The sequence below is a fragment of the Protomyctophum parallelum genome (genome assembly GCF_964188405.1).
Source record: "Protomyctophum parallelum genome assembly, chromosome: 21".
Lineage (NCBI taxonomy): Eukaryota > Metazoa > Chordata > Actinopteri > Myctophiformes > Myctophidae > Protomyctophum > Protomyctophum parallelum.
In genome coordinates, this window is record NC_139713.1 from 28,070,057 (window position 1) to 28,097,840 (window position 27,784).

Here is a 27,784-nt window from a genome sequence, read left to right on the forward strand (position 1 = left end):
GAAAAGGAATAAATAAATACATTCTCAAAAAAAGTAATAATTATGCTAAGCTGTAACACAGTGGTAGCATGTCTTTATGGTTATATGTACACACAAAGCACTTCATCAAAGCACTTAAAAAAAACTAAAACATACATGACAAACCCAAAACTTAGTACAGAGAAAAGCTGGTTAAAAAATAAATTAGAAAACAATGTTATGTTTACATATTGGAGTCCTTAGTGTTCATTTCAGTCCGAATAGAGAACAAATGGAACCAATGATTTTTCTGTGTGTAGAGGGTATAGTCAGTTAAGAGGACGTGGAAATGTCTCCTTGTTTGGAAATGTAGGCATTTATAAATCCCAAACCCTGTACAAAAAGTCAGCCCAACCCATTCATTATCAATGGGACAACTCCAATGATATGATAGTAGCCTGGCCCAGCCTGTGTGCTTCCTGGTCTAGAGGGGCGGGTGCCGGTCGAAAACAGACAGTGGATCCTATTGGCTCACCGATCTCAGCACGTGACACGTTGCGAGCTCGTAGATGTGCTATTTTCATTTCATCGTTCCATTTCAAGGATTCACCATCCACACAGCCACAGTGTTTAAGCAGGAAGGGCTGCCTTGCTCAGAGGCACGCGTGGTTGACCACTGCTGTGGGCATTGAAACTTTGCCTTTACAGTTAGTTATTATGTCTGTGGCCACCATATGGTATATCGTTGCGGTCACGCCTGCCAGGCTCTTATCTCCATATTTCTCCTTCATAAATTAGCGCTCTTTTTGACCATACTACAGCATCACAAAAACATCAATGGTAACAGAGAGCTTGTACATCTGCTACTCTTGCGATTTTTTTATTTGAAAATATCAGGAAATATGAGGTGTCCAGTGCTGTCCACTTGACAGAGATGATATACGTATACATATTATGAACAGATTTTAGCCACAGATGGGGTGATTTAAAGGTATATTCAGTGATTTCCCTTAATTCAAATATCACTTATTTTTTTGTTTTGTTGTGATAATATTCTCTACTATAGAGTGTGCTGACCATATAAGGAGTTCCTCCCTGTACCCAGTTAACCCCTGGGGGTCAAAAAACCTTAGGTTTCGTTTTTGGCTCTCTAACCTGATTGGATGAAAGGCTTAGGTCCCAGCCAAAAACGAAACCTAAGGTTTTTTGATTGAAATCACTGAATATACCTTTAAGCTTGTTTCAGCACAAGATGAAGTTTCAAAAAGCAACCCAGATTACCTGATTTAGCAAACTACACTATTTCACATTGTTCATTTTGTCTCATGTGTATTTGTAACCAACAACTGAATTTGTGGCAGTTAATGTTGCAGAAGCTATCAATGTGTTCAGCCACACTAGCCAATCCAACTTATCTTACATCTTAACGCCAACTGCTTAATATACTTTAACCAAATTCCAGTGAAATCACCAGCTGAAGCCATTTAAAAACAAAGGAAGTGGTGCCGCGGGTTTGATTTCTAAACAAAAGGAGACAGCTCAGAAAGCAAACCCTGGCACTCATCCAGAGAGGAGAACAGACATTCAGCTGTTTAGTTGTAAAGACAACGGCTTATGGCACGGTTACAAGATGTGGGGCAGGAATTATTTAACGTCCAGAGGGCTAATGCTATGAATGATGAAGTTGAAAGTTCACTGCTTCCCTTAATTCTGTGTCTGTGTTAATTAAGCAGTGTTGACTATGCAAAGTGCAAACAGGGTTTCCTATGCATGCTTACACAGGCAGAGCATAAAGGAATGTAAGCAAGGGTGTAGAAAAACGAAAACTGAACAAATATAATAAATAGTGCATTTTTTTCCCCTGTAGCTTTGATGAAATTGTGAAATCTTTGTTTGTTTGTTAAAATATTCTTGTCCTAATGGAGGGGTGGGTCGACATAGGACCAGGGATGAAGGCCATGGCTACACGACACTGGGCTGGCCATCTGACCATACATGAAAGAAAGAAGAAAGGGGTGGGGTTTAAGTAGGGTAAGTGTCAGTGATATTTTTTTGGTTAAAACATTTTTTTTTTTTTTGTTAAAAGTTTAAATCACTATATTCTGATAGTAATCATTGATACTTGATAGAGTGTCTGTTCAATAACAGCGGTATCCCTGTCTCTCCAGCTATTTAGTAAACAGAAAATAAATGTTCAGGTATATGGCAAAATGTCAGCCAATCAGGAGAAAGTAGCCATTTATCAGCTCAATTGTTCCAGATCCAAATTTGTCTGCTCATTTATTTGAGTCATTACTTAAAATTCCACTTGTTTAATCTGTATCCTGACTGCGTTCTCCATCCTGAATATTTGGTATCCCGACCTGAAAATGATGTTCTGTTTAATAAAAAGCTGGAGACATGGAGACATGTTACTGAACCAACTCTATAGCAATGAGTACTATCACAATATAGAGCTATTTAACACTTATTTAACCAAAGAAAACGTACCCTACCTTTAACCAAACAAATTGATTTAATCAATGAAAAAAAACTTAAAGAAAATATAATTTAATAAAATAATCAATCCCAATTTTGGCCAAATATGTGAAAATCTGTTGTGCAAAAATAGTGAAAATAGCAGATGTAGAAGCTCGTAGTCATCGACGCATTGTGAGCTTATAGATTTGCTATTTTCAAAATGTTTCCACGACACCATTGTATGAAATAGGGCATACGTCGTTAATCGGTTTGCTAAAATATACTGTATATACATTTCTTTAAAGGTATATTCAGTGATTTCAATTAATTCAAATATCACTTTCTTTTTTTTTTTGTGATAATCCTCTCTACTATAGAGTGTGCTGACCATATAAGGAGTTCCTCCCTGTCCCCAGTTAACCCCTGGGGGTCAAAAAACCTTAGGTTTCGTTTTTGGCTCTCTATCCTGATTGGATGAAAGGCTTAGGTCCCAGCCAAAAACGAAACCTATGGTTTTTTGAGTGAAATCACTGAATATACCTTTAAAGATTATTAGAAGAAAAATAAATGCTGCTTCCAAGTAATCTACAGAATAATCTCTAAGGAAATAATCGATAGTTGCAACCCTATTTGCAATTCAGCCCAGAGCCGGTAAGAGGTGTGTAAGTCGATGTACAGATTGTACAGTTAAAGCAGACGGGAAGAATGGGATTCCACTTGGCGGCGACGCAGCAGGTCATTTATAACACTCTCAAACAGCACATGACAAGATGCTTTCCAGCCTCCGGCCTTCCTCAGCCAAAATGGATCTATGATTCACTCCACCACTAAGCAGGGTACAGTGCACTGCAAAATCCCAGTGCTTCTCAATGCGGGGGTGCAGCATATTTTCAAACGGGGGTCCGCAGAAAAATACAATTTTAATCCCGACATGAAAGCGGTTGAGAACTACTGTTTTTTTGTGGTTAACTCTGAGTGTTAAATTACCACTCTGGATTAAGCAGGGTATGTCAAAAGTGAAGGCAGAGGGAGAAAAACACGGAGCAAATGTTTTGTCGTCTACACATATCTGCCATCTACATAAAGAATGATCATGAAAGCATGGCTCGGCATATACAGCACGGCTGTATATGCATGAGCTTGAATGTGTAAAAGTGTTTGGGTGTGTGTGTAATGTATATTATTAGAGCAGTGGTTCTCAAAGTGGGGACCAGGGACCCTCTGTGTTGCTTGAGGAGGAAAAGGTCTGTAACTCTGAGAAGGTACAAATGGAACCAACACAGGTCCATTTAGGTTCCATTTGCACGCTCTCAAAAGTTATGGAGGGTCCTTGAAATTTATAAAAAGGTTTAAACCTAGAAAGCATCCCTGCCATTTCTTTATTTTATTTGTACATCTGCTATTTTTTTTTAAACTTTTTTTAACCTTGAAAGTGTGAGAAGACCTAGTGCGTTAGAGTTTCTGGTTGGCGAAGAAGGCCTTGGCAGCTCCACAGGTGGGGTTGGTGCACAGCGGGCAGCGCAGCGTCAGCTGGCGAGAGCACGGCTCGTTGGCGGCCAGGTGTGTCTGGACCAGGTCTGCCAGCGCCTGCAGGGACCACAACAAAGACTCATGATGATGGATTAACACTTCAGTGTCTGTGAGGTCTTTCTGACCCGTGAAGCTCTCAGAAGGTTCCCCTTCCATGACTTTTCCTAAATATTCGATTCAAATCATCTCTGTTGGGTTTTTATTTATTTATTTGTAACATTTAATAAATATGAATTTAAGCTTAAGCATACAAAATGACCCCTGTCACCCTTCCTCCCCCACAGAGTGGACACATCTCCAGACAGCCCATTGGTCAATTAAAAAAAGACAATGACTTTATATATTTAAGCAATATTACATAAGAGGGTGTGCTTTACTGTCAAGGGTCGGAACTTGCCGACCCTTGAGTGTAATATTGCGATTAAACAACAGTTTTTTTTTTTTACGTCAACTTAATATTCCAAGAAAATCGCTAGCATAGCAACCCAGTCGACTCCGCTATGGGACATCAGCACAGCTGATTTTTATGTTTTGACTATGTGGCCCATCGTACTCGTTTAAGCACGGCTACTTCAACCAATCCAATGTATAATGCTAGTTTGACCACTTCAAATATTCTTTAATTTAACCAATACCATAGCCAAGAGCCAGAAACCTATAGAAATAGTGCAACGGTAGTACTAGTAATCAGTAATAGAGTAACAGGAATGTGTGTAATCAGTAACAGGGTAACAGTATTAGATTAACAGTAGTAATACTGTAGTAATGTGTGTAATAATCAGCAATGGTGTCAAGAGTGTTGCCGACAGCTGTAGATTGATGAGTTTCACAGAGACAACAGAAGCTCAAACCTCACCAGGAAACAATCCCTCAGTAACTACCAACTAATCATCCCCACCATATTGATTTGCACGCACGCACACAGGCAGGCACACACACACACACTTTGACCAGCCAGTGGGCCAAGCAGTTCAGTTCTACTGTAGTCAGCTCAAAGATTTCCATTGATCTGGAACCTTCCTTTAATAAACTACATGTGTACACACACACACACACACACACACACACACACACACACACACACACACACACACACACACACACACACACACACACACACACACACACACACACACACACACACACACACACACACACACACACACACACACACACACACACACACACACACACACACACACAGTTACTGACTGTGAAGAAGCAGACCGGTGGTGGGAGAGGTTTCAGGGTTGAAAATAGAGAGAAAGATGGCTGAATGGATGGAGAGAGAAGAGTGGAGTGGAGGTACAGCAGGATGGAGGGATGGATAGAGACAAGAGGAGGTAGAGAAGGATGGAGGGACGGAGAGGAATGGAGGTAGAGAAGGGTGGATGGACCTCTGTCATAGGGTTTTCCGGAAGATTGAACAAGTATTTTATTTACGCAATATTACACGAGAGGGTGAGCTTTAGCGTTATTAATGCAGTTCTGCGCTGCTTACGGAACTCGCCGACCCTTGGGTGTAATATTGTGATTATACAACAGTTAGCCTTAAAAGAAAACCCACATCAACTCAATTTCATTACAACGTAGATATTCGCTAAAATCACTAGTATGTTACTTAGTATCATCACTCGAATGCAATCGAGCCATCAGGCTCGCCTGGAGCCTACGGGCTGCGAATAGGAAACGTGGAAACACGTTGTCCGACGATTACTAACCTTAACCGTTTCCTAATTGCAGCAAGCATACATGCAGTAGGCTCCAGGCGAGCCTGCTGGCTCAATAGCATTCGAGTGATAATTAACCTACTGGTGATTATCGGTTGATAAGTGATAACATTCGAAGCGGGTGTTCTTTTTTTCCCGCCCCTTGGAAATGCAGGTTCCACAGAGATTGCAGACTAATATCTACACAGTGATAGTAGTCTGGCCATGCCAGGCTGCTTTTCAATGTGTTATGGATGAAATAAATATCCAATGAAAAAGTGAACACACACACTTGTAATTCTGGTGCAGTGCTGAACACAGGCTACTAGAACAAAATCATTGGCCAGCGGAAACCTTGCATGTCCAATTATTTGAAAAAAAAAAAGGAACCCTAGAACACTAAACACGGGTGATTTTCACACAGAAAATTATATTTTTGTAATTTTCATAATGTTGCTGATGTCTGAGATGGGACTGGGTGGGTCTTTCAGTACCTTCATGATGCTCAGTGACATCATAGAAGGTAGGTTTGTTTCCCTGGGAATAGAATTCAAAAGGAAGTACGCAGCAGGTGCTGAACAAAAAGATACGTACAGGGAAAAGGACACCGTTTTACAGCTCCCAGGGTAATTTATTTGAAGTGCAACCACAACAGGTCTTTGTCAGGTATGGGTACACAAAACAAACAAGGTTTGTTACCCTGCCCACATCCCTGTTTTTTTCTACAGGCAGGTGTTCGGTTGAAATTTTCTTTCACTGGACCATTCTCACATGTCCCAGGAATGGGACAAAGTTTTTCATGTCAAGGACCCCCAAATTGACACTAACCACTGCTCTAACGAATACAACTGGCCATGTTCATGATGCTGCAATAGTGACTCCTAGTGGTGTGTGTGTGTGTGTGTGTGTGTGTGTGTGTGTGTGTGTGTGTGTGTGTGTGTGTGTGTGTGTGTGTGTGTGCGTGCGTGCGTGCGTGCGTGCGTGCGTGCGTGCGTCATCATACCCTCATGAAGAGAGGGTCCCCGTTCAGTGACTCTGCTCTCCGAATATTTTCCACCCCACACTGAAAAGAAAAAGAGAGATTAAAGAGATTACATTTGTATTAATAAAGATTATCACTATTATCCACTTCAAACTAGAAGCATAAGAGTTTAAATTGAACACTACAGTGTAAGGTTCCTGGTGTGCATTATTTTAAACTTTGGCTATATAAAAATAGCCGTTATACAAGCTCACTTCACTTCGTGCCACGCTATGAGCTTGTAGATCTGCTATTATTTAAAGATGCGTGAACATTTGTACAAATGTTTGAATTTATATTTTGTAAAGCGGGGAGGGGGGGGACTGTTATTCGGTCTTGATAAAAAAGAAGTTAATTAAGTCCTTGGCAGGAGTTTGAGCGGACTCTCTGACAGGTATAATGGATAGTTCTACTGTCTACATACAGGTTCTACATACGACCACTGATACACATGAGTGGATAGAGCTAGGGAAGTGGAGTAGACACTGTGCGTGCGTGCATATGTGTGTGTGTGTGTGTGTGTGTGTGTGTACTGGCTAGGCACCAGCATAATTGATCTGATTCTGTGGTCACCCCACCTGTGCCCTCAGACTGTCTGACACACGGAAGGACGAACAGACAGACAGACAGAGAGTGACAGACAGACAGAGTGACAGACGGACAGACAGGGCACTGGACTGGAGCCGATGCAGCTGCAGTGTTGATTTCGTAGACTAAAAATGTCTGTCGACTACCTATTTTCACTGAGGAACGCTAAATAAAAACCATCTAAAAACTATGACTTTATAAATATGACAATTGTCAACAAATAAAAACTAGACTAAAATGTTAGGGAGGGACTAGTGGAGTTCTACTATATCTCTTGAACTAAAACACAAACACAAATTTTATGTTTGGTTGCTAAAAATAGCAGACCTATCAGATCTACAAGTGAGCTTGTAGATCGGCTATTTTCAGCATAGCCTCGGTACCCAGGCTTTTATTTTCGTTCGTAACGTGAGACATTTCCTGGTCTAGTAGTGGGAGTGAACTACAGTGCAGAGGGGCGTTGCTCTCAATATAGTGACATCAGTTTCTTCCGCTGTCTTCTACCAGGGAGGGGAGGGGCGGAGGGCGGCAGGGGGGTGGGGCTCTGATCAGTGAACCAATATTTATCCTATTTGCTCCATGCGTGCCTGCCCGCCCCTCTAGACGAGAAAGCACTTTTCAGCATGCAACCAAGTCATACATTTTAGTCAACCAAATCAACTTTATATTTAGTCAACTAAAATTAGACAAAAAGGAAATCATCCAACAGTTTGACTGCGGATCAGGACATTCCCAACTTAATCACCACATTCCCGTCTTTTGTTTTCATTGTTTAATTGTTTGATAGAGATACATGGTTTCCAGCGGACACAGTAGGACACGCAACACGTTTGGATTACGTGACCGGGAAAAAAAAATCAGTCACACAGGGTTGTCGGGGCTTCTAGGAAACTGAGGAGCAATGCAAAGTGAACGGGTGGGCAATGGCCGCGGCATCTTCTCCTCCACACAGACAAACTACCTATAACAGCCGAAACAGAGCAGAATTTGACACGTTGGTTGGCTCTGCTCTTTGTCATGCCAGCTATTGATAGGCCACTAGCTTGTGGTGTCACACACGCATGCACGCATGCACGCAGGCTGACCCCTCACCTCTTCCCCCAGCACCTGGCTGTATTCTATGTCCAGTTCGTGCAGCGTCTCGATGTGGTCGGACGTGAAGGCGATGGGCACCAGCAGCAGGTTCTTCTTCCCACGCTCACACAGGCCCTTGATGACAGCGTCTGTCTGTGGTCCAAGCCACGGCAGTGGGCCCACCTGGAGGACCGAGGCAGGGGGCGGGAGACAAGAGGAGATTCAACTCTGTTCTGCAGAACAGCCTGCAGTGTGCTACACCGGCAGAAGGAGAGCACTGCCCCCTTTTGGTGATGTGAAGTAAAACAAAGCACCACCCCCACACACACACACACAACAACGAAAGGTCCTGCCCAGAATGATGCATTGTATGTATTATTTGTGTATTATCACAATTATTACAGTATCAAGTCATTTTATTTTATATTTTTCAGACCCAGGGGCTGATGTAGAATAGTCAATGACTACCGGTACTCATTTAATTAAAAGAGCTTCAAACACTTCCTCATGCAGTGCACAGCAGTGGTTCCCAAAGTGGGGTCCGGTCTAGGGGGTCCCCAGCTAAATCATAGTTTGGAACTAGGGATGTCCTGATCAAATCGGGTGATCGGAAATCGGAGGCGATCATGTCATTTTCAAATGATCGGGATCAATAAATCGGAGATTCTCTTTTTTATTTCAATAAAATAGTGTGTCTAAATAGGCTTGTGTCTAATGTAAATCTCAAAGAAAGATGTATAAACAATGATATTTTGTGAAAAATGTATATGCTTGATGTTTGTCCTCCTGGGGCACTATAGTTCCAGCAGTGGCAAACACTTGGGGCTGTATTTTGTGTGTCTTAAGTACCAGGTCTTATTCCCTAACTTGAGTAAACTAAAGACCTGGAGGTGTGATCAATGCCATTTGGCTATTCTGAGTGGCCAAAGAGCATTGACCACGCCTCCAGCCACGCAAAATACAGCCCTTGGTCTCAAAGATCATGCAAAAAAGACAGTCACAGAGGTGTGAAATAGACCCATGATGAAAACAAAGTAATGCAACCTCCACTATGCATGATATGATAATGTCCTGTAGTAGGCCTACTATCTATCTCTGAATGATAGCCAAAGCACTGCTTTCTCTACAAGAGTTTTAACTTTTACTTCTGTTCCATAAGCTGTAGTTCACTCAGTCTAATTAAACAATAGATCATTATTTTTGCTATGATTCCCTGGTTTCATATGACATGAAAAAATTTAAAATCCACAATGACAGTCCTTCTATAGTTCTAATAAAAGTAGTCATATAACACATAAGTGTTGTATAAAATATATAGATCAGATCGGGAAAAATCGGTATCGGCATGTCTCAAAATCAAATGATCGGAATCGGATTGGGGGACATCCCTATTTGGAACCAAATGGACCCTTATGGGTTTGCAGTGGTGTCATGGTGATTTTTTTTACTGGTACCACGGAACGTCACGCACACGCACACGCACGTATGTGCATGCGCGTGAACAGCTGCACAGAACAGAACAGAACAGAACAGCTGCAGAACGGTCCGTAGACTAATGCATGTCAAACTGGGCCCATTGACTGATGTTTATTATTACTAGATAATATACTTACTGTACATCACTGTAAATCTTATATAATATACCAAGTACTTATTTTCTCCATGGCATGAGTGCTCCTATGTCATTTGTTATTGAGGTAGGACAGTTAATCCTTTCAGTGGTAGATTTTCGAGAGGTGCCATGTCTATCAACAACCACTAGATGGTAGAGTGTGACAACTTATAACTTGATCAACATGGTTAACATGGTGTGTGTGTGTGTGTGTGTGTGTGTGTGTCATAGATAGAGAGAAGTCTTACCTTAGACTGCCAGACCAGGCGGTAGGGGTTGCAGTGTCCTAGTCTTTCCATCACTCTCTGTACCGTAGCTCCTACTTCCTGAGGGTAGGGGTCTCCTCTGTTCACCACCTATAGTAAACACATGCACAGTGAGTACAGTAGCACAAGGACACCTTTTTTATGTTTAAACACGAAAAGGCTACTCAAACATCTGTTAGTGTAGCTGTTGTAGTACTAAGACAAAGCAACTTTATGTGTAAAGAACATTCACAAAGGTAAGTCAAAGTGCTTTACATAAGGCACCAAAAGTGCATTTAAGAGCATATACAATGCATTTAACCCATTCTGGGCGGGAACCCCTTTTAGTGTTTTACCCCCTCAGGCCGGGAACCCATTTTTGGGTTCTGTACAGTACGTATGTACAGTATTCAAAAATTACAAAAAAATTATGCTGCTATATAAATATTTGAAGTTTTTCAGAAAACTTAAGTCAGGCTTTAGAAGGCGTTTTTAGAATCGGCCTTAAAGAGAAATACAGAATAAAATTAATAAAATAAAGAAATAAAATAGCATAAAAATAAAGGTTTTAGTTTTTCTACTGGGTCAGGTTGTAAACCGGTATTGATCAGCAGTAGCATTTATTTCTAGTTTCTTCTGTTACTTACAGACATGGGTAATGCATATATATAGTTGATGTTACTTACAGACATGGGTAATGAATATATATAGTTGATGTTACTTACAGACATGGGTAATGAATATATATAGTTGATGTTACTTACAGACATGGGTAATGAATATATATAGTTGATGTTACTTACAGACATGGGTAATGAATATATATAGTTGATGTTACTTACAGACATGGGTAATGAATATATATAGTTGATGTTACTTACAGACATGGGTAATGAATATATATAGTTGATGTTACTTACAGACATGGGTAATGAATATATATAGTTGATGTTACTTACAGACATGGGTAATGAATATATATAGTTGATGTTACTTACAGACATGGGTAATGAATATATATAGTTGATGTTACTTACAGACATGGGTAATGAATATATATAGTTGATGTTACTTACAGACATGGGTAATGAATATATATAGTTGATGTTACTTACAGACATGGGTAATGAATATATATAGTTGATGTTACTTACAGACATGGGTAATGAATATATATAGTTGATGTTACTTACAGACATGGGTAATGAATGTGCAGAGAACAGAATGACCACCTCATCTCTCTTGTCCTCTGGGAACTTCAGCAGCTCATTACGGATATGTTCTGCAAAACACTAAATATACAATATATTCAATGTATACATGTTCTACAAAACAGGGTTCCCACAAATGATTAACAATGAATTTTCAAAAAATTTCCATAACTTTACCAAAGCATCTTACCACATTTCAAGGCCCATAGCAATGGTGCAACTACTAAGATGCAATTCTGGTTAAGTGCAATTGTGGTCGCGAGCCCCCAAAAAACAGGTTGACAAACTTCTCTGACCTAGTGTGTTGCCTACAGCCTTAACCACACTAATAATGAGGCTCTTAAACATGTGTCCTATCAACACCCCCTGGCCCAGAAAGACTCGAGCAAAGTTGTCATTTGACAAAAATAACAGTTCTACAACTAAGCTAAGAACATATCACGGTGCACTGGCATGTTAGCTTGTAGATCTATTACTTTTGTCGCATACATTAGGTCACACGTATGCGTTTGTTTTTGGGACACGTTTTTAGTTTTTTACATACATGTCTGAATGTTTTTACATCAACCAATGTTTTTATATTAGGTAAACATAAGTCCCTTCCCTTGTAGTAGTGAGCTGACATCCATGTATGGGGAAAAAAGTCGAACTTCAAAGAAATTCGAAGGTACTCCGCTCAGTTGAGCATTAAAAAGCCTTCATTGTTGTTATGGCTTAGCTAGGCAAAAGGTTTTGCCTTTTCACACTTGGATGTCAGCCCACTACTACAAGGGAAGGAACTTAAATATGTTTACCTACTATTGAACCCTCTCCAATTAGCACCTGTTTTCAGTTATTGATAACTGCAGCCCACGCAGCGCTTGATCTTCTCTCTGTTCAATATTTGTATATATTTGAAGACGTGATGCATTAGAAACTGAAAGGGAATGGGCTGGCAAATTTGTTTGTATACTGCAGTTGTAGTTGTCTATATTACCTATTAGACCTAAAGGGATTCATATTTATGTTTGATTTCTCTTCATTCTTTGGTGGAAAGAAAGTTTTTGAAATAAAAACAAAGTAAAAAAAATAAAAATACCTGAAAGGGATCGCCACCCGTACATAAATAAAGTAACTGATTTAGTGCAAACCAAAAAGTAAACATGGCTGTTCTGGGCTATAAATAACAGTCGCAAGGCTAGGCAGTTACCATGACTACCATCCTTAGTTATTATTAAATTAACTAAGTCACTACAGTACTGATCAATTGTTGATGAGTGCATTTATTTTGTTAGACGTTATGACTGTGGACATTGTACTTTACCGGCATTACCGCCATTATTGCCATGACAGGAACAAGGGGCATGCACAGAGTTCTTTAAGCATCACAGAATGTTCTCTCTAAACTGTGTGTGTGTGTGTGTGTGTGTGTGTGTGTGTGTGTGTGTGTGTGTGTGTGTGTGTGTGTGTGTGTGTGTGTGTGTGTGTGTGTGTGTTTTCCTAACCTCAATCAGTAGGGGGTGTGTGGGCCAACGGTCGATGACACTCCAACGCATCTTTGGCCGGTCGCCTCTGTTTTTGTAGTAGCGATAGATGGCGTTCAAGCTGCTGCCTGTTGAAAACAACAACAAAAACAAACAACTATTAATCTACAGATTTATCTTTTATTATATTCATGAAATGCTTTTGAAAAATGTCGTAATTGTTTTAAATTGATAAAGAGTTGTGATTTTTTTGGAAACATTTGAATTAATTGACATTAATGACCTGTAGTGGAGCAGCTGTACTGGGGGTACTGTGAGAAGGCTACTGCTCGCTCTATCCCGTCTTTCTCCATGTTCTCAATGGCTTCTTCTGTCAATGGATGAACGTACCGGAAACCTATATAAAACTTATGAGGGGCTGAGAGGAGAGAGAGAGAGAGAGACAGACAAAAGTATAAGACAAAAGTGCAGTGGAGAACTGGAGGTATTTCTGTGGCCGCTAGCCTGCTACTGATTTAAAAGATTTTACAGGGGCCAGTTTTGAATTGCAGCCGTCCGTAGGTGCCCTTTGAGAGCGGTTTTGAAGGAGTCAAGGGATTCACATGTCTTAATGACTGTTGGTAGGGCGTTCCACATTTTGGTGGCATAGGAGCGAAAATAACTTAGTCCCTTGTTTGTGCCGAATCTGGGTTGTACATGGTTTTGTGGGTGTGGACTTCGTTTACATTAAGGAAGTATCTAGACAGATACATGGGTATCTTGGTGGTGTATCGAATCTTGTGGACCAGACCCATTGCAAGATGCTGTACTCCGTCGTCGACCCTAAGCCATCCCAGTCTGTGAAAGTGGGCAGGGGTGAGGTGGGTTTGGGGGGTGAGGCCAAGTAGGAGCCTGACCAGTTTGTTTTGGGAAGTCGGGAGCCTTGTTTTAAGGGCCTTTGAGGTGCTGTGGTACCAAGAGGTGCATGCGTAGTCAAAGAAACCTTGTACGAGGGCTCCTGTTAAGGTCTTCAATGTGCTTTTGTTGACCAGTGAGGAGATCCTGTAAAGGAATCTTGTTCTTTTTTTTTTTTTAAGTACATTTTATTCAAAGAGTTTGACATCATATGCAGTTTTCACAGAAAGAGAATACGACTCTTTGTTTTTTACATTTTTGGAATCTTGTTCTTTGATTGACTTTTTTGATTACGATGGTGGCCATTCTATCACCGGAAAGATTGGCCTCCAGGATGGAACCTAGGTAGGTAATTTCATCTTTTCGTGTGATAATATTGTCACCCACTCTAACCAAGAAGCCATCTGCCTTGTTGAGATTACTATTTGATCCGAAGAGAATGGATTCAGTTTTTCCCAGGTGTAAGGATAGTTTGTTATCAGCGAGCCAGGTGCAGATTCTACCGAGTTCAGAGCTGAGGGTCTTTTCAACCTGCAGTTTGTTCCTGTTCGAGACCAGCAGTGCTGAGTCATCTGCGAACAGGAACAAGTTGCAGTCACAAGCTGATGTCATGTCGTTTACATATATTAGGAACAGTAAAGGCCCTAGTATGCTTCCTTGTGGAACGTCACAACTCACTGGGAGGGGGGGGATGGACAGTGTTCCGTTCACCTCCACCATCTGTTCTCCCCCCTCCAGGTAGGATTGCATCCAGCTCACTGATGTGCTATCAATTCAAAACCAATAGATAAATCAGTTTCCGTGCCGGGAATGGATTACTCCAGGTTAATGTCGCTGCCAACCCCGCTAATACCGCCTTTTGTTTTATGTGTTTAATCCGCCGTAATGTAATAAATAAAAAGAAAATCCGTCTTCGCCGCGGAGAAAGAGAGTAGATGCATTTGTTTTGATGACGAAACCGGAAATCGTCACATGCTGTGGGCTGCTAGGGCTTCTGGGAAATTGAGGCCAATGCAAATTAATGGGGTTCAACGCCTCATGGAGGAGGGTCCTGTGCTGCGTCTTCCGGGTGTACCAAGATGGCGGGTGGTGCGATCGTTCATAACAAACGGGGGAAGCTTTTTTCGCTCGATTTTCGCGGATTAAAAGCCCAAATAATTCAGCGTATGCTCTAAAGGTAATACAACAATCTCGGCAGTGAAGGGGGGTTGATTAAAATGCGGGTTAAGCGTGTAAAACAGTCAAACTGTTAAGCTTGTTAACCAGTATGGAGTGGTTCACGGTGTCAAAAGCCTTTTGGAGGTCCAGCATGACCATGCCGCAGTATTTTCCAGCATCCACCTCGTGTTTGATGTGGTCGCTCAAATAGAGGAGGCATATGTCAGTGGGGTGGGATGTTCTGAAACCAGATTGGAACTGGTACATCAATTTATTAGTGGCAAGATACTTTTCAACCTGTTCATAGACAATTTTTTCCATCACTTTCGATATGGAGCTTAGAATAGAAAATAGGGCGGTAGTTGCCAGGTTCTAAATTACTCCCTTTTTTGTACAGGGGGGTTACTTTGGCCAGTTTAAAATCTTGGGGGACCTGTCCCTGTTTGATGGAGAGGTTTACTATGGAAATGGCTGAGTCACAGTGGCCGAAAATGATGCAAGGACCCAGACAAAGGTGTTTGTTGAGTTTGGTCTTGGTTGATAAGGGCGCATTGGTGTTATCAGCGACATGTATCGAGGGCGTGTTGTGAGACACTCCTCCATGTCACTATCAGCTGCTCACACACACACACACACACACACTGGTCTGGATAAATATTCGTTTCTGATCCGCTGGAAGGTGTGGGTTAAAACAGTTTGAACATTAAGACCTGAGGCCGATTCTACAAATGTCTTCCAAATCCTAGCAGTTTTCTGAGAAACAGAAATAGCAGATCTACAACAGACAGATTGCAGATCATTTATTGTCGTCGAGAGATTTGGTGTAAAGGCACAAAAGAAGAGGGAACAATGGGGGAATTCTGGTAAAGGCATACAAAAAGTAAGTGTAAGTGTGTTAAGGGCAGTCCATACTCTCTCCGACCACCGAAGTAGAGTTCGGAGAGTCACAACATCTGAGAGTGCAGCTTTCACAACAAAAATTCGGAGGAATGCGTTTCAGAAGTTGCGAGTGACATGTTGTAGTTGTACCGGAGCTTTCCGACGAAAGGTTCGATGGTCGGAGAGAGTATGGACTGCCCTTAAGTGGTTAAAAAAAACTTCCATCCAGTATCTCAGTTAGTTATCTAAGCATTTTGATGTAGCCTGGTTAATTTTGATGTATAAACAATTTGATGGATTTAGTGAATTGGCTACAATCCATCACATTAGCACTTGTCTAATCTCTCAAGACAGATTGAGAGCTCTGCAGCTGAATCTCACGGCAACTCCCGTTTACAACGTGTAGAGTTTAAACAAAGATGTAAACAAAGATGCACCAGCAGAAGTGGAGTGCTAAAGGACCCGATGGGTTCTCAGATTGGCACTTGTCAAACTATTCACTGGAAAACATTCTGGTGAGCACACTCCATGCCATCTCCAGATATGACTGGCCCTGCATTTAACCCAAGACCTGAGGCCAATTCTTAAAAATAACATCCTAAATAGTTTTCAGAAAAACGTATGTTGCGTAGTGGTTCTCAAACCATTTCTATAAAATGTATTTAAAATGTAAAAGTATTTTGTTCGAGGGACCTCCAGAAGCAAAGAAAATGTTTGTTTTAAAATAATATATACATTCAAAGATTTGCACATATTTTCACGATTTAAAAACAATAGTACAGGGAGCTCCAGTGAAAGCAATACCAGTGAATCAATACTAACAAAATTGACTGAAACAGGGTTATAAACACTACTGTATATCACAAAGACTCACAGTTGAAGACAGTATTAATGAAATCCACTGAGAGGGGGAAGTCAGGTAGCGTTAAGTGGTCTGGGAAACAAGAGTGGTCAGAGGTCTAGGAACCTCAAACTAGCCAACATTTATGAAACGGTATGCATACCGTATTCCACACTCACTATTATTCATTAGCAGTGGATATGGCCTAAGCCACCTGAAAAAAATAATGTGTCTTCTTGTTTTTTATTTAGAGGCCCTTTAACCCACTAAGATTATACAAATGCCTTCTAAATTAGTAGGCCTACTTCTCACACTTTCTGTGAGCATGTATATCTGCTGTTTTTGAATAGCCAACGTCAAAATCTAAAATGACAGATGCTTTCCTAGTTTCTAAAGGAGGCTCTGTTAGAGCATACATGGAATACACAGTCCCGTGACTCCCGTCCGATAAAACATTATCGCCATCAATGAAACACTCAATGAGGAGACTTTTCTCAAAAGATCTCTGCAAAAGCTTAAAATTAACTGCCCCAAAGCTGTTTCTATAACCACAGATGAATGGCAACTATAAATTATTGTCTGGTGCCGTGTCTGTCCTGTTTCTCTGGTGGAGTGTCTGTCCTGTTTCTCTGGTGGAGTGTCTGTCCTGTTTCTCTGGTGGAGTGTCTGTCCTGTTTCTCTGGTGGAGTGTCTTACCTGTTTCTCTGGTGCCGTGTCTGTCCTGTTTCTCTGGTGCCGTGTCTGTCCTGTTTCTCTGGTGGAGTGTCTTACCTGTTTCTCTGGTGGAGTGTCTGTCCTGTTTCTCTGGTGGAGTGTCTGTCCTGTTTCTCTGGTGGAGTGTCTGTCCTGTTTCTCTGGTGGAGTGTCTGTCCTGTTTCTCTGGTGGAGTGTCTGTCCTGTTTCTCTGGTGGAGTGTCTGTCCTGTTTCTCTGGTGGAGTGTCTGTCCTGTTTCTCTGGTGGAGTGTCTGTCCTGTTTCTCTGGTGGAGTGTCTGTCCTGTTTCTCTGGTGGAGTGTCTGTCCTGTTTCTCTGGTGGAGTGTCTGCCCTGTTTCTCTGGTGGAGTGTCTTACCTGTTTCTCTGGTGGAGTGTCTGTCCTGTTTCTCTGGTGGAGCGTCTTACCTGTTTCTCTGGTGGAGTGTCTTACCTGTTTCTCTGGTGGAGTGTCTGTCCTGTTTCTCTGGTGGAGCGTCTTACCTGTTTCTCTGGTGGAGTGTCTTACCTGTTTCTCTGGTGGAGTGTCTGTCCTGTTTCTCTGGTGGAGCGTCTTACCTGTTTCTCTGGTGGAGTGTCTGTCCTGTTTCTCTGGTGGAGTGTCTTACCTGTTTCTCTGGTGGAGTGTCTGTCCTGTTTCTCTGGTGGAGTGTCTTACCTGTTTCTCTGGTGGAGTGTCTGTCCTGTTTCTCTGGTGGAGTGTCTGTCCTGTTTCTCTGGTGGAGTGTCTGTCCTGTTTCTCTGGTGGAGTGTCTTACCTGTTTCTCTGGTGGAGTGTCTGTCCTGTTTCTCTGGTGGAGTGTCTGTCCTGTTTCTCTGGTGGAGTGTCTTACCTGTTTCTCTGGTGGAGTGTCTGTCCTGTTTCTCTGGTGGAGTGTCTTACCTGTTTCTCTGGTGGAGTGTCTGTCCTGTTTCTCTGGTGGAGTGTCTTACCTGTTTCTCTGGTGGAGTGTCTGTCCTGTTTCTCTGGTGGAGTGTCTTACCTGTTTCGGGGCACATGTGGTCCAGCAGTTTGACCATGCCTTCCCCCTGCATGGAGGTCCAGTGTTTAATAGGAGACCCTCCTCCAATCCTACTGTACTGCTCCTGGATTTTAGGGGTCCGTCGTCTTGCTATGAGCGGGCCCAGCCTACTGCCAACAGCAGGGAAGAGACAACGGGAAAGCATCTGTGTCATTTTAGATTTGAGCTAACAGAAGAAACAAATAACGTTATTTTATACTATTTGGCTATTCAAAAATGCAAACATATTTTTATACTCATAGTTTCATTGTACAGATATTCTACTGTTAGACGGATGTTGGGTTCTTAGCTTGCTTATGATCCTTGATGACTATTTCTATTTATTTTATGTATTACCATGTGTTGTTCTTGCTTGTCGTAAATCGCTCTGGATTAAGAGCGTCTGCTAAATGCCTAAATTGTAATGAGGGAAGGTGGCCAAATGGTAAATACCTATAATGTTGGGGGTCCTTGACATGAAAATGTTTGAGAACCACTGATATTATAGCAACATACGTTTAGCAAAAAACTGTTTATGAGGCATTTATAGAATCAGACTCAGGTCTTAATGAGTTAAAGCCTATACTTAGTTGACTGGAGTCTCCCAAGTTGAAAATGGTCATAATTATTTATTATCCTCATCATAATGTAACAGAGTTTAGTGGGTTCCACTTGCTCCTTCAGTAAGGGCATTTCTTATTGGTTATAGTTAGTGGGCGGCACCTCATTGAGTAACACTGGTGCCCACGTTAGAGCAGTGCCAGTCTAAAAGGAGATATATGCCTGTGAGAGCCCCGTCATAGCTCTCGAGGAGTTGATCCCGTAGTTGAACCTGGTTGACGCGCTGTTTAAATGCCATACTGATTGTTCTGTGTGTCAGCCCCACAATGCGATAATAAACACACAGGCAGGCAGCTCTTCTTGCCTTTGACACATTTATTGCCAAGCAGTTAGTACTGCATCAGTATCTGCGATTTCAAAATGAAACAATAATCAGTATAGACACAAACAATGGATATTCTCTGACAAGCATTTCTCCACACAGCATTTGACAGTGATAGCATACCTGCGGTCGAAACCATTTGCCCCTTCCGGGTCAATCCTCCCTCTCACCATACCCGTGAACTTGATACTTAAGTAAACAACAGCGCCACCCCAAGGTTACAGGAATGTGCTTGACCTTGGTACTCATTTGGCCCTTACAATGCCCAAGGTAAGATGTGTTCCTCAGCACACAACGTTATTGTGTTGTATGTTTATGGATTGTTGGCCAGTCTAAAATGAGATACGCCCAAGACGTGCTGAGGCTTGGGTATGTAACACTAAAAGAAGTGACTGACCAGATACTTCTGTGTATTTTACCAGAATAAACTGTCAACAGAGAGAGATAAGTGGTCTGGAACCTCATTAAACCACAACACAACGCAGATCGAACATTACAATAGCATTGTTCAGCAGCACACAGAAGATGTCAAATTCAATAGAGACAGAAAAGACAGTTATTACGAAACAAGACACGAGTCAAAAAGATGTGGACACCTTGCAAATGGCCTTCCCCAGTTGTTAGTGTGTGTGTGTGTGTGTGTGTTCACATACTTCTGCACAGGAAGCTTCATCAGGTCTGTGTCCAAGAAGAGTCGAAGCAGGAAGTCATGGACGTCTTCCAGCTTCTCTGGTCCTCCCATGTTCAGCATCAGAATGCCTGTCTTGGGTCTCCTACAGACACACAACAGTGATTACACCAACACTTAGTTTCTCAGTGGCTCAGAGGTAGAGTGGCCGATATAACAGCAGGGTGGTAAAACCGTGAGGTTCCCAGTTCGAACTCGGGCTCCCCCAGAGTTAGTGTTGAAGTGTCCTTGAGCAAGACACTGAACCCCTAATTGCACCTGATGTGCAGGTTGGTGCCTTGCATGGTTTCCACCCCCATCGGTATATGATTGTGTGGGTGAATGTAATGCACAATCTATGTAAAGCGCAAAGAGTTTTTTTTAAATGACATAAGAATGATAAGTAAATAATCAGTTGCAGCCCTATGTCAAACAATTGCATTCTGCTTGATATGGAGGCAATGAAACTTACATGTCCAGCTTAATAATAGCATACATCCCCCCACGACCTCTATACGCTCCCAAAATTCTGGAAAACTCACACCACAATAAAATAATGGTTTGGGGCAGAGCATTCACACATCGTGTCCCCTGTCTCCCACAAACAGTTAGAGATGCCAACTCACTAGACATTTTTAAATCTAGACTTAAAAACCCATCTTTTCTCTGCATTATGGTTCCCCCTAGTTTCACTGATATCACTATATTCACAGTGCTTTGCCCTGTGGTTTTAAAACCCTATGCTATATTAATGGATATTCTGAACGCATTTTTACCTATCTTTAACCGTGTATCGCATGGTACTTATGCCATGTGTATTGACGCATCCGATTATGCTTGTTATTGTGCTATTGTATTTTTAGCTGTTTTTAGCTTTGTATTGTTGTGAAGTGCACAGAGACCCCTTGGGGTGATGTTGCACTATAAATACAAAATAAACTGAAACTGGCTCACTGAAAGATCAACTCACTAACATCCCACATTTCTGGAAGAATTTGCCATCTCATCGCAGGCTTTGAATTTGAAACCACAGATAACTCAAATGAAAGAACTCTGGCTGAGAAATGCAGCTGGTCAGATGGATCTGCAGTTCTGCAGACTTTTGATACAGACTTATAGCATGTTATGTAGACAGCACTATAATTGCATTGTATATAGTCATAGCACACCATAGTACATATGTATAGCATAGTAGTATATATGTATAGTTTCATTATATAGATATTCCACTGTTACTTTCTTAGCTTACGCACGTTTCATGATAAATGCTTTTATGTGATGTATTCCCATGCTTTTTGTTCTTGCTTAATGTAAATCGCTCTGGATTAAGAGCGTCTGCTAAATGCCTAAATTGTAATTGTAGCAGGGGTGAATGGGTCATGCTCATACATACATACAGACCTACAGACTGGCTCACTTAATGTCAACGGGTGGTGCTCATACATACAGCCAAACACACTCATACATACAGATATGCACACAAAGTCACTTAATGGAGGTGGTTGGCACCCCTCAAAAATAGATGACAGAGTGTAGGAGAGATAGACAGCAGAAACACTGAGAGACAGACAGTGTAGGAGAGACAGACAGTAGGAACTCTGAGAGACAGACAGTGTAGGAGAGACAGACAGTAGGAACGCAGAGAGACAGACAGTGTAGGAGAGACAGACAGTAGGAACACAGAGAGACAGACAGTGTAGGAGAGACAGACAGTAGGAAAGCTGAGGGAGACTTCCACATAACAGAACAGAAGTTTATGATTCAGTACAACTGGAATGTTGGGAATGTCTTATCAATCAAACAGACTCATAGTGGATTACAATTTTGAGTCTTTCCTGACTTTGCCAGAAGGACAGGGGTCTGCATGCTCTCAGGGTTGGACAGAAGGAGAGGGCCTGATCCATCTTGGGGAAGAATACCAACTTGTCTAAAAAGCTGTGGCCTGTTCCAAGTGAAGTTGTTTGACATGGCAAATGCTCCGAGACTAGAAGTAAATGTAACATCCACTTCATTGCATAATATGCCCTTGACAAATGTTGCCAACACTTGCCAAATGTGTCTCGTCTTTAAATGAGTATGACGAACACGCACTGCCAACACTATTGACTGCTGTTAATTGGCATGATCACATTGGCACACATATCGGACACAGCGGCTGTTATTCAGTTTAATAACTGCCGTAATGAATGTATTGCTTACGTCAAACTGCTCCAAGGTCAACCAGGGTGGTGACTCATTCGCAGCGGGAACTTTGTGGGGTGGGAGGGTTTAACATACTCCTTTTTGCATGGTATTTTGTTTTTATTTGACCCATATGTGATTTGAATAATGTTAATAAAGAAACTTTGAACAAAAAATAAAAAATGTACCAAGGTCAGTCAATCTCTTGGGAGTTTGATAATACCTCTGTTTTTTTGGAGCTCCTCTTCTGAGTGTGCGTGTTTGTGTCCATGCGTATACGTGCGTGTGTATGCACAATTGCACATGTGCATGTGTGGCTGTGCATGCATGTGAAGAATACATACCTGTTTTCCTGTGCTTCGGGAGCAGCCGGCTGGACTAAGGCAGCAGCTGCTGCTGTGGACTGTCGTCTACACAGACTGCTCCTGGTCCTGCCGACTGGAGAGGAGATATACGGATAACACATTAAGAGACATGGTGTATCAGTGTTGATTTCGTTGACTAAAACTATGACGAAAGTTGTCTGTCTGTTCACTGATGACAACTACATAAATAAAAACTATAGCTATGGCGATTGGTGACTAAAACTAAGAGTAAATATACTGACCTTTTCATCGACAAATAAAAACTAGACTGACTTGTTTGGTTGCGCTCAGGTGTTGAAAATCTCTGAAAATAGCAGATCTACAAGCTCACAACTTGTAGATCGGTAATGCAACCAAGTGTAAAATCAGCTACGGAGTAGGTGTGCACGAGGTCTTAGAGAAACGTTTTCACCCATCTTATACTGACTTTGTGATCCGTTTTGTGGTTTGCCCTGTCAGCTCAGCTCGCAATGCGTCACGATGCAACATGTTGTGAGCTTTTAGATCGGCTAGTATAATCAAAATATCTTGAAATAAAATGTAGAAGATTTAGATTTCTTTTTTAAACATTTTATCAACACAATCTGGTACGGGCCTCCCTGGCAACAAAATAGTTTCAGATGGGGGTTAGGTTCAAATACATTATATGGGGGCCCGTCCAACCATGACATGAACATATTTGAGAACCCAGCAAGCCTAAAATAAGGAATAAGCAACTACACTTTAGAAAAAAGCCCCCCAAAAATAAAATAAACGCAACCACCAATATGTAAGCTACTTTTACAGAGAAAAAGACCAGTGTTGCATGGCAACAGCATAGCTTCTCTGAGGACACAATTCCAGAAGCACGTCACTAAACATTCAGAGAAGTCCTCTGAATGTATATATTAAATCCAAATAATTGATTTCAAAATACTACTGGTGGTCTATAATAGCGTCAAAATACATTTCTGATCTTGTATGATATCCTGAACCATCCAGACCTCTCAGATCATCTGGGAAAGGTGAAGGTCTGCTTTCTGACTGTCCCGACAACCAAAATCAAACGTGGGGAAGCAGCATTTAGGTTTTATGCACCACATATCTGGAACAAACTCCCAGAAAACTGCATATCTGATGCCACTCTTATTTATTTTAAAAGTCCAAACACAACTAAAGACAGTCCTTTTTTGTTGTTTATTAGGATTTTTGGTTTACAAAGACCGGCCTTTCCTCCTTTTCTGTTTGCCACTGACGTTGATTGAGTTACTTTTTCTATTTTTCTCTTTTCTTTTCTCTTCTGCCCTTTAACTGTATCTATTACATTTTACATATTTTGTTTTATTTGATTAGCATTAAATTATCATGTTGATTTGCACAACAGAAACACATATGCACATACATAATACACTCGTTCTTTCCATAGATGCCGGGTGAGGTTAGAAACCCTAGGGTTTGCATTACATACACTTAGAATGTATTCATTTATTGTATGCATCCTGATGTACCGTTATAATTGCTTGATGTTCTGTGTAAAGCACATTGAAGTGCCTTTGTTGTTGAAATGTGCTATAATTGTTGCACCCCTCCTTTTTTTAGACATGCACAATTGTGTCTAGTTTACTGTAAATCGCTCTAGATTAAGAGCATCTGCTAAATGCCTAAATTGTAAATTGTAGAGAGAACATTAAAGGAAACTTGTAATGTAAAGTGTTTAGGATATCTAGGCTGTTTTATGTACCACAATTATAATAATATAACATAATAAGAACCAGGTACAAATTGCAGGTTGAAAAGGAAATCTGCCCCTGGCTCGCTGATAACAAACTCTCACTACACTTTGTTTCAATTCTCTTTGGATCGAATAGTAATCTCAACAAGGCCGACGGCTTCTCAGTTAAAGTGGGGGGCAATATTATCACAAGAAAAGACGATATTATCTACTTAGGCTCCATCCTTTCCTGTGATAAAATGGCTACCAATGCAATCAAAAGGGTCAACCAAAGAACAAGATTCCTGTATAGGATCTCCTCACTGGTCAGCAAAAATAATTTGAAGACCCTAACAGGAGCCCTCATAGTTTATTAGTTTATTCAACTAAATATGCATGCGTCTCATGGTACCTACTACCAGAGAATCTCAAAGGCCCTAAAAACAAGGCTCCAGACATCCCAAAACTACCTCACCCCTGCTCATTTCGATAGGTTGGAATGGTTTAGGGTTGACGACAGAGTTCAGCAACTTGCAATGGGTCTGGTCTACAACATTCGCTACACCACTAAGCTACGCATGTACCTGTCTAAATACTCCCTTAATGTCAACAAAGTCCACGATCACAACACCAGAAGAGTTCAACAAACATGTGCAACCCAGATTCGTCTCAAACAAGGGGTTAAATAAAGTTTGCTCCTATGCCACTAAAATGTGGAACACCCTACCAACAGCCACATTTACTGGAGACTGCAAAAAAGTGAATGTGCTCCGCCTAGGGTGACCAGATCCAAACTGATCATTTGAGGGACAAGTATCGCTTGTGTGGGACAAGTGGGATGGGGGGACGGGGGTTAGCAACTTACTGCTTGAGTTGCTATTAAATGCCTAGATGTCATATCCGGCCATAGGCCTATATATTGGCTATCACTTATAAACTCCTTTGGTGTCTCACATTTTGTTTTAAAATCATGCTTTATTTTTATGCTATTGTAACAGGCTTAAAAACACATATTGCAGGAAGAGACAATGAGAGAGCTTTACAAACAACAGAAGGCCAACTATTAGGGCCGGGGACTAACTATTAGGGCATTTGAACACTGATGCAATATTGCCTGCCAGTCACAATGTGGGACAGGATCTCAATTTGTGGGACGCCTGAAAAGTCTTGGAAATGAGGGACTGTCCCACGCAAAGAGGGACATCTGGTCACCCCCGCCCTATATTTTTCTATACTGTTCACATATTCCCTTTTTCTATATATGTATTTACTATTTGATGATTTGAATTTCTATTTAGCATAGATGTGTACAGTATATTCATATGTGGGCAATGTGGGTTTTTGAGGGTGGTGGGGTTTACAGCATCAACACAGCTAAAATAAATCAAATATATCACTTAATGGTAAAGTCTATTGCTTTTTAAAATTATTAAAAAAGAAAATCAATCAATCAGGCGTTATTTTGGCCTGCAGTACTCCCACGCCGCCGCTGGGTGGCCCCGTTGTGATAATTATGCAAGTGGAGAAATGTGAAATTGTGTAATGTGTAACCTGTAACGGGCCAAAGCACAACCTAAAACGTGTGTATCTTGTGCTCTCTTTAAACGATTTAAACAAAAACACATTTCCTTCAAGCTGACGACACATGTAGCCAAATAAGTAGAGGAGGTTAATAAAGAATACCCCAGTTTTATGTAACGTTTGGCTACATATAAACGTCCAGTAGGCACGTGCATGTTTACAGTTAAAAGGTTAGTGATCAATCATCAATAGAGATGAAAATGGTAGACCTACAAGCTCACAACGCTTGTGAGCTTGTACATCGGCGATTTGCGACGATTATCGGCTATTTACGATTAAAGTATGGCATGTCATAGTGTTGTAGAGAGTAGACTTACACAAAATAAGTCGAGTGGCTTGGCCCAGGACCGCCATACTGCTGCACATCCTCCTCTCCAGATACATTTAGGGTCAAATAAGACGCAACATCAAAAGCAAAAGGAGGTTTTGTTGAAACGGCTTTCGGGGAATGACAGTAAAATGTCACTAAATTCCTTCAACCAACACACGACTGTCAGTCTGTCACTGAATGTGTGTGTGTCTCTCCCATGGTGGCTGAGGCTCTGCTGTTGGGGTTATTGTAATGGGAGTGGTTTGCCTGCGGTTCCGTATACGTCACGGATCGACACGCCCCCCAGCCTCTGCGACACGCCCACCGACACTGCACTTACTCAAGGCTACTTAACCTCGCCAGGCTGGGTAGACTAGCCTGGCATATAAACCAGACCGAATCGGGGAAAAAAATCCTGCCCCACACACAGTGTGATTTGAGTCTGGCTTATTAGCCAGGCTAGGAACTCGCCTATTTACTCAAGTACTGTACTTTATAACCACTTCAAGCCATATACATTTCGGCCATTTGAAAATAGCAGATCTACAAGCGCATGACATTGTGAGCTTGTAGATCTGCTATTTTCAATTGAAAACTATATGGAACATTCTGCATAATGAGTAGCCTACTTTCTGCTTTTGGTACATTAAGTAGGCTACATTTAGAAGCCAATACTTTTGTTCAAGTACATTTAGAATTTCTAACTTTTACTTTATTAACAGATCGAGTACTTTTACATTGCAGTAATTGATACATTTACTTAAGTAAAATATGTGCAGTACTTACTTACTGTCTGTCAGTCACTCACATCAAAATCTTGTTTGCAGATTTTATTTTATTGTTAGAAAAAACTGAGTCTTTGTGTCTCCATAGGGAACCACTGCTGGTCATCACAGGTGACAAAAACAAAAAGAAAATCCATGAATTCTCCATGGGGTGAGTAATCTATAGACATTCTTTTTTGGGTGAACTATCCAGATTATTATTTGTTTGTTTGATTGTTGTGTTGATTTGTTTGTTCGATTCTCTCTCTCTCTCTATATTCAGTTCAGTTCAGTCAATATAAAATATATGAAAGATAATAGCCCTACTGCAATACAGAATGTGCAAACAGAGCTTGGTAACATTGTTAAAATTAAAATAGTAGGTAAACTTAACTAAATCATACAAACAGAAAAATGTGTGCTTTTGCTGTAAAAGAATCCTGACACACCCATCGAGAAGCAGGTGGAATTATCTTGTTTCTGTGTTCACAGATAGAGTATCTGGAGGACACAGTCTGTACTATAGGCTATGCTGGTTTATTATATTTATTAAGTTAAAATAAACCGATAGGCTATAGTTGAATGAAGCATGATTATGTAGTAACTTGGATGACAAAATGTGGCATATAGTGGCTGAATAATTTATAATGGGAATTATACGTGATTATGACCAGACCACAATGAGTGGAAAGGAAACAAATACATTTGTAGCAGTTAGGCCCTAAGCCCCCACTCACATAATAGAAATGTAGTGATAATACTTGAACTTGGGAAAGAAATAAAGTGCTACCATGATGACACATCGGTTGTGTCTTAAACAATATAGTACTACAATGTTGTACATTTACTAACAAGGTTTTATTTATTATTTATTATACAAGCCTACCTAACTTTAGTGTCAGCATCGTGCCGTTCCTTTTATGCAA

At 41.1% G+C, this 27,784-nt stretch overlaps 1 protein-coding gene across 4 annotated transcripts; it reads right to left on the bottom strand.

Moving 5' to 3' along the window:
* Window positions 1–1,833: 1,833 nt before the first annotated feature.
* Window positions 1,834–26,329, bottom strand: fech (ferrochelatase). 4 transcript variants are annotated; one of them, XM_083794048.1, is made up of 12 exons: window positions 26,102–26,329; window positions 22,493–22,586; window positions 19,954–20,073; window positions 18,340–18,485; window positions 13,155–13,289; window positions 12,893–12,999; window positions 11,391–11,489; window positions 10,201–10,308; window positions 8,359–8,523; window positions 6,661–6,720; window positions 2,959–4,005; window positions 1,834–2,715 (listed from the first exon to the last, which is right to left on the bottom strand). In XM_083794048.1, exons 1-11 carry the CDS (start codon window positions 26,166–26,168, stop codon window positions 3,871–3,873), a joined length of 1,236 nt encoding a protein of 411 aa, XP_083650174.1. In that variant the 5' UTR covers window positions 26,169–26,329; the 3' UTR covers window positions 1,834–2,715; window positions 2,959–3,870. The 4 variants fall into 4 exon arrangements, with proteins under 4 accessions (XP_083650174.1, XP_083650173.1, XP_083650172.1 ...); XM_083794047.1 differs by having other exon boundaries at window positions 1,834–1,943; window positions 3,844–4,005; window positions 18,340–18,488; XM_083794046.1 differs by having other exon boundaries at window positions 18,340–18,488.
* Window positions 26,330–27,784: the final 1,455 nt, after the last annotated feature.